The 7,920-nt window shown below is 44.2% G+C and overlaps 1 protein-coding gene across 11 annotated transcripts in view; it reads right to left on the bottom strand.

Annotated features, from left to right (window-relative positions):
* Nucleotides 1-7,920, bottom strand: part of LOC116377290 (membrane-associated guanylate kinase, WW and PDZ domain-containing protein 2-like) — a 12,960-nt gene that overhangs the window by 4,422 nt on the left and 618 nt on the right. For 2 of the 11 annotated variants that reach the window (XM_031838891.1, XM_031838893.1), the window contains exons 2-9: nucleotides 6,064-6,115; nucleotides 5,664-5,901; nucleotides 5,445-5,561; nucleotides 4,952-5,071; nucleotides 3,874-4,038; nucleotides 3,362-3,548; nucleotides 1,186-1,256; nucleotides 189-356 (exon numbers count right to left, since the gene is read on the bottom strand). In XM_031838891.1, coding sequence (XP_031694751.1) covers nucleotides 189-356; nucleotides 1,186-1,256; nucleotides 3,362-3,548; nucleotides 3,874-4,038; nucleotides 4,952-5,071; nucleotides 5,445-5,561; nucleotides 5,664-5,901; nucleotides 6,064-6,115 — 1,118 coding nt within the window. Of the gene's footprint in view, nucleotides 1-188; nucleotides 357-1,185; nucleotides 1,257-3,361; nucleotides 3,549-3,873; nucleotides 4,039-4,951; nucleotides 5,072-5,444; nucleotides 5,902-6,063; nucleotides 7,813-7,920 lie in introns of those variants that run through there. The other 9 variants (XM_031838894.1, XM_031838897.1, XM_031838896.1 and 6 more) reach the window with 9 other exon arrangements.

Here is a 7,920-nt window from a genome sequence, read left to right as displayed (position 1 = left end):
TCAGGTTAAACGTTACAATGAATGCTTCACACTACAATCTAAAGTTATAGAAATGCATGGCCGCGTCACCCAGAGAGATGCCAGGACCCTCGACGTGCGTGAAGTTGCGAGGGCCGATCAATGCTGCTCGCAGCTTTAATTAGAATTATTATTTCTCAATAGAAACACCTGAGCAGGTGAATCAGTACCTGTGTTTAGAGCTGGTGGTCCTCCAGGTGTGACACTGTACACCTGCAGGAACTCTCTGGGTCGACTGCCTCCCACGATGTTGAAGCCGAAGCCTCGAGGGCCTTTGGAGAGCCGGGTGTGGATGGAGTAACCCTTCAGCTGAGCGGGCTGCTCCGTGAACTCTGGGACTGAGACACAGACACGGATATCCTGAAGCACTAGATCCTACATTTCCCATAATGCAGCTGCTCCGAGTCCTACATTAGAGGCTGGTAAACAGCCACGTCCTTTAAACACACCTCCAACATTAAGAGCTTTTACTTCAGCTGAAGAGCCACCTGGTTATCCACTTTAGACACATTTATATTTCTGTTTGTAAAATCTAAACCTGTAAAGTACCTAGAAACTAAAACTGTTCAGTTCATGTCGTGGAACAGAAGTATAAGAATACAATTCAAATACTCAAGTAAATGACTTTAAAATGATACGTCAGGACAGTATTTGAGTGATGTACTTCTTTATATTCCTCCAGTGTTTTAGAAAAACTGATTACATCAAGAGGAAGATTCTACTGAAAGTGAATAATAATAATAATAATAATGATGATATTAACAATGTTTATTATTAGTATTACATGATGAATGTATTATAGTAGAATAAAGTAGAAGCTAACAGGATGTTAAATTGTGAGTCTTTGTTGCCTCCTGCTGGCAGAGAATGTCAAAATAAAATGTTTAGTTTTCTCATTCAGAGCTCAAACAATATTTAAAGAATGAACACACTAAAATAAAGTAAACGAGACATAAAATAATCCAATTCAAAGACATTTGAGAAACAAAAATCTAAAGAAATAAAGACGCTTAATATAAAAAAAGACTTAAATTAATACAATGAAACAAATCAAAATAAATAAGTACAAATAGAAAATACTGAGTTCAAGTTATCTAAACAAACCAATAACAGTTAACTATGAAGCAGACAGAGCTGACCGATAATCAATTAATCAATTAAACTCACGTTCTGTAGACGGACTCGTCTCTTTGCTCTGAGTTCGAGGATCCAGCCAGCTGGTCGTCTTTGATTTATGACTGAAAGAGTGACATCATCATCATCACCATCATCACCATCCTTATCATCATTACATTACATTACATTACGGGAGACATTTTGGGGTTAAGTGTCTTGCTCAAGGACACATCGACATGCAACTAGCGGAGCCGGAGCCGGGGATCAAACCGCCGATCCCCGGCCACAGTCACCCACGTCATCATCATGACCATCATCATCATCATCCTCATCATAGCCACTGTAGGAAATTTGGGTTTAGAACTGTGCTTTAAGAAATTATAATAGAAGTCTTTAATGATTCATAATTAGAAGATTCATAATTGTAGGAGTGTTTTAGAATTTGTAGTTAGAAGTATATCTTAGTAGAATTTGTAGCACCTTTAGATTATGCTTGTAAAACTTGTGAAGTTTTTGCCAAAAGTTGCAAATCCTTATCTTTATATAGAATGTTTATCATAGAAGTGTTAAGCCATAAAAGACAGTCATTGAATGTATTAAACTGTTTAAGAGTAGCGAAGGGAAAGACAGGGATTTATAGACAGGCAATTTCAGCGGACGCAGAAGGAGCATCGCCGAACCAGGGGTCCTAGGTGGCTGAGAGAGGAGGAGGAGCCAGCTGGAGTTAGCCAATAGGAACTAAAATGGACAAGAGGGGAGGGGATTTCAAATTGTGAACAGGAAGTGCTGGGAAATAATTCATTCTCTTTCCTCTGGTCTCAACGTGAGGGCAATGTGCTTCCAGGCTGGGATGAGGGTAAAGATGCTTCTCTGCGCAGAGAATATATATCTATAGATACTGTAATTAATGTGTTTCACTCTGTAATTGTATTAGATTCAGTAGGATTAAATGCTTTTTGATTGTAGACCAGTTTATGGTAGATTTTATTATCGCAGCGACTCTACTGTAGAACAGCAGTGGAGCGGAAATCAGAGGCCTTCTCTCTGTGGGGTAGAATTCAAGCCTCCACACCACCATCATCCTCATCATCATGACCATCATCATCATCCTCATCATCACCATCCTCATCATGACCCTCATCCTCATCATCATGACCCTCATCCTCACCATCATCATCATCATCATGATCATCATCATCATGACCATCATCATCCTCATCATCCTCATCATCATGACCCTCATCCTCATCATCATGACCCTCATCCTCACCATCATCATCATCATGATCATCATCATCATCATCCTCATCATCACCATCCTCATCATCATCATCACCATCCTCATCATCATGACCCTCATCCTCATCATCATCATCCTCACCATCACCATCCTCATCATCATCATGACCATCATCATCATCATCCTCATCATCATCATCACCATCCTCATGACCCTCATCCTCATCCTCACCATCATCCTCATCATCATGACCCTCATCCTCATCATCACCCTCATCCTCACCATCACCATCCTTATCATCATCATGACCATCATCATCATCATCATCATCATGACCCTCATCCTCATCATCATGACCCTCATCCTCACCATCACCATCCTCATCATCATCATGACCATCATCCTCATCATCACCATCGTCATCATCATCACCATCCTCATCATCATGACCCTCATCATCATCACCCTCATCATCATCACCCTCATCCTCACCATCACCATCCTCATCACCATCCTCATCACCATCCTCATCCTCATGACCCTCATCCTCACCATCACCATCCTCATCATCATGATCATGACCATCATCATCATCCTCATCATCATGACCATCATCATCATCATCATCATGACAATCATCATCATCCTCATCACCATCCTCATCATCATCATCCTCATCCTCATGACTCTCATCCTCACCATCCTCATCCTCATCACCATCCTCATGACCCTCATCCTCATCATGACCCTCATCCTCATCATCACCATCATCATGACCATCCTCATGACCATCATCACCATCCTCACCCTCATCACCATGACCCTCATCCTCATGACCATCATCCTCATCCTCATGACCATCCTCCTCATCCTCATCATGACCATCATCCTGATCATCCTCATCATCATGACCATCATCATCCTCATCTTTCGTATCAACCAGACTGATTCATCTCATTATTGATGTTTTTAATCATCGTAACTCACTTGATGTAGTACGGCTCTCCTGAATCACTGAACGCCAGCTCCCAGTTCTCAGGCAGAGGACCTCTTCTTCTCCCTACTCCTCTTCCTCTTCCTACTCCTCCGTTTTCCGTTCCCTCTCGACCCCCCACCGCCGACTCCCACGATTGGCTGAGAGGCAGGATGGTGGGCGGGAGTCCAGCCGAACCTGCTATGACAGTGTGTGAGTCTTTAATGAACCAACACACACACACACACACACACACACAGCGCTCCTGATTCATGACTACAAAGCTGATCAGCTTCAGTTATTGATCTGATGTGTAACCCTTCATTTAATGTTACTGAACATCTCTGATCTGTCTGACTCCTCCCACCTGACCCCTCCTACCTAAGTCCTCCTCACTGACTCCTCCTTTTACCTATATCCTCCTCATTGTTGTCTCCTCCTCCTCCTCTCCTCCTACCTGACTCCTTTTTCCTGTTGTCTCCTTCTCTTATCTACCTGACTCCTCCTCCTCCCTGACTCCTCCTACCTGTCTCCTCCTCACTGTTGTCTCCTTCCTCCACAGCTTTCTCCAGGTTACTCAGAGATTTGCTCCTGGTCCTAAAGTTCCTCAGCAGGTTCCGGTGCTCCTGGTATGTGATTGGTGGACTCTCTGGACCGATGTGGACTGGGCGGGGCGTCCCGTAGTAGTTCCCTGTGATTGGAAGGCGACAAAAGGGAACAAATATATATTTGAGATTGTGACATTTTTAACACTGTAAATTATAAACGATAATATAGTAGATCATAAATAATGCACATTAATATGATCGGTAATCAGAGAGGAGGAAGTGATCAATGACACATGATTTAAATTAAAATAACGATAAAGAAAGAAAAATTAAACCAGAAAGAGAAACTAAAATAAATTAAAACCGCAACAGGAGACAAATAAACGATTCATAAAAGATAAATATAATTATAAATCATTATTGTGAAAGAGGGTTTTGAACTGTCAAAGTAAAATGAGATCATAAATCAGGATAATATTCAGTTTGAGATTAAACAGACCAGACGGATCGTAGCATTTATTTTCGTCCATTTCCTGTTTTATTTTGAAAGGTACTGTCCTCATGTGTTTACTTCCTGTCTTTTTGTTTTTTATTCATAATAATCTTTAAACTTTATCTCCAGATGACATCGTACTCATTCTTCTCCTAACTGGTTTCACTTTGTTCTCTTTTCATGAGTGAACTCAGTTTCTATTTAAATCTCATTAATCCTTCAGATTAACAGAAGTGGGACGCAGCAGGTCGCTGGATTAAACCACTAAAGTCTCTTTTCCTCCCAAATACCGTTCATCACATTCAGACTTCATCATAAACATACAGGTGACAGGTGACAGGTGAGCTGCTGTCAAAAGCTCAGTTTGTACTTTAAAATTATTAAAAAACCTGATTTTACAGAGTAAAAAGTACATGAAGTCTTTGTAAAAACATACTCATATGTATATAACATACATCATACAGTGATGATGTAACTTTACACTCTGTAAACTTGCTGACATCATCATGTGACCGTGGGGGTCTTAAACGGCCGGTACACGTGGGTGCGTTGGATTGTCGTACCTTTGAACTTGCCGCTCTCCAGCAGAGCTCCGGACTCCTCCAGAGAGAAGAACTCCTCGATGGACACAAAGTTGTAGTCCACACCTGAGATCTCCCCGTCCCGAGGCTGCCTGGTCGTACCTGTAGGGGGGGGACGGACATAGTGATGTCATCAGAGAGGGGCGGAGCCAGGAAGTGGACTCAGAGAGGTGATCAGTCTGAATGTAAATACATGTCTGTAAAGAGAAGAGCTCCCACTCTTAGGGACTAAAACGTATACACTCTATGTACTACACACACACACACACACAGTAATCATTAACAGACAGAAACCTGCAGCTGCTTCAGGCTGAACTTTGAACATTAATTTAAAGAAACAAACCAACATGTCATCCTCACAGTAGACCGGGTATAAAAATATAGGTAGAGAAACTTTTAGTTAACAGACTGTGTGCGTGTATGTGTCTGTGTGTGTGTGTGTGTACACAGGTGTGTGTGTGTGTGTGTGTCTTACAGGGAACAGCTCTCAGGTACAGGTTCTCTCTGATGAGCTGCTGCAGCTGACTGTCCATGGAGCCCGGAGTGAAACACTTACTGAGGTACAACCTGAGGTCCTTACAGAGGGACGAGCCTGAGGGACAGAGGACACGATGTCATAGTGATGTCACTACAGAGGGACGAGCCTGAGGGACAGAGGACACGATGTCATAGTGATGTTAAGGTGTGCTCTCACCTGGTGACACAGTCTTGATTCTGATTGGATGAGGACAGGAGTTGAGGACTCCTCTGACATCCCCGAGGGTCATCCCTAACACTGGTGTCCCCCCGATCTCTAGGATGATGTCGCCCACAGTGGCCCCGCCCCCGTGGGCCGCAGTGACGAATGGGAACTCACCGTAGTCGGCCCCGCCCCCGATGGCCAGCCCCAGCTCTCCGGAGCCACCGCCCAGCGGGACGAAGCTCTCCTGTACCTGGATACGGACGAAGAGGAAGAAGAGTGACAAAGAGGACATAGAGGAGAAAGAGGACAAAGAAGATAAAGAGGACGAAGAGGACAGGAGGTCACAGTCAGGTGACCTCCTGTCCTCTTCGTCCTCTGTTTTCTCTCTCGGTGTTAAAACATGAATCGTTACCTTCGAGCGCCAGTGCAGCTTCTTCACCGTCGCTTTAGACATGGCGGCCGAGCTGCAGACAGGAAGAGACAAAGTTACTGAGCATGTTCCATAGCACACCTGGTTTCACCTTCAGACACCCTTAAACACCTGTCACACCTTCAGACACCTCCAGACACCTTTAAACACCTGTTCACACCTCCAGCCACCCTTAAACACCTGTTCACGCCTTCAGACACCCTTAAACACCTGTTCACGCCTCCTGACACCCTTAAACACCTGTTCACGCCTTCAGACACCCTTAAACACCTGTTCACACCTTCAGACACCCTTAAACACCCGTTCACACATTCAGACACCCTTAAACACCTGTGCACACCTTCAGACACCTCCAGACACCCTTAAACACCTGTTCACACCTCCAGACACCCGTTCACACCTTCAGACACCCTTAAACACCTGTGCACACCTCCAGACACCCTTAAACACCTGTTCACACCTTCAGACACCCTTAAACACCTGTTCACATCTTCAGACACCCTTAAACACCTTCAGACACCCTTAAACACCTGTTCACACCTTCAGACACCCTTAAACACCTCCAGACACCCTTAAACACCTGTTCACACCTTCAGACACCCTTAAACACCTGTGCACACCTTCAGACACCCTTAAACACCTGTTCACACCTCCAGACACCCTTAAACACCTGTTCACACCTTCAGACACCCTTAAACACCTTCAGACACCCTTAAACACCTGTTCACACCTTTATTACTACTTACCACTTTTAAACTCTGTTCTTCTCATTGGTCAACACTTCCACGTTTAAAAGTACCTTCCAGCCCACCTAATTAGGACCCTTCTTTGACTCCTCACTACCAGCTAGAGAGCATCATTACCTCCTTGCTTCCTCACCACCGAACAAGGACATTTATATCCCTCCTTGGTTCCTTAACTAGGAGGCTTCCTCACCCCCTAACAAGGATGCTTTTTGTACCTCCTTGCTTCCTTACCTCCTAACAAGGACATTTACATCCCTTATTGCTTACTCACCACCGAACGAGGACATCTAGTTTTCTTCTTCCTTCCTCACTACAAAGCTTCCTCACCCACTGACAAGGATCCTTCTCTACCTCCTTTTCTCTCAATTTACCTGAAGTGAATCAGCTCTTCACAAACAGATGTGTTTTTATTCTGTGTTTTAATTGGTCTCCGTAGGAACACGTAGAGATGAACCGTTCTGTGTTTAGGATCAGATCCTCCATCAACTCATCTACTCTGTCGCACACTACGGCAGATGGTGGCCGACCGCAGGGAGCCACACACACACACACACACACACACACACACTACACACACACACACACACACTACACACACACACAATGCTAGATGCCGTACGTTAAATATGGATGAGCATATGTGGAGGTGGGAGTCAGAGAAGAAACAACAAACGTCCCCAAGCAGCGATTCAAACAATCTGAGGCTTTTAACGTGATAATTAACTGAGGAAACACGGAAGTAAAGAAGCTTCCCGAGGAAACACGGAAGTAAAGAAGCTTCCCGAGGAAACATGGAAGTAAGTTATTATTATTATTATTATGATGCAGTTATTATGCTCCCTAATTATGAAATAAGGAGGAAAGGAGGTAAGTAAACAAGGAGGTAAAGAAGCCCCCTACAGCCACGAGGAGTGTGTGTCGTACCTGTGTGTGTGTCTCACGTACCTGTGTGTGTGTCGTACCTGTGTGTGTGTGTGTGCGTGCGTGTCGTACCTGTGTGTGCGTGCGTGTCGTACCTGTGTGTGTGCGTGCGTGTCGTACCTGTGTCTGTGCGTGCGTGTCGTACCTGTGTGTGTGCGTGCGTGTCGTACCT

Source organism: Anarrhichthys ocellatus, unplaced genomic scaffold (genome assembly GCF_004355925.1).
Source record: "Anarrhichthys ocellatus isolate YVR2014 unplaced genomic scaffold, GSC_Weel_1.0 scaffold1099, whole genome shotgun sequence".
NCBI classification, from domain to species: Eukaryota; Metazoa; Chordata; class Actinopteri; order Perciformes; family Anarhichadidae; genus Anarrhichthys; species Anarrhichthys ocellatus.
The sequence above is the reverse complement of the archived record's forward strand: the minus strand, read 5'-3'. Positions and strand labels throughout refer to the sequence as shown.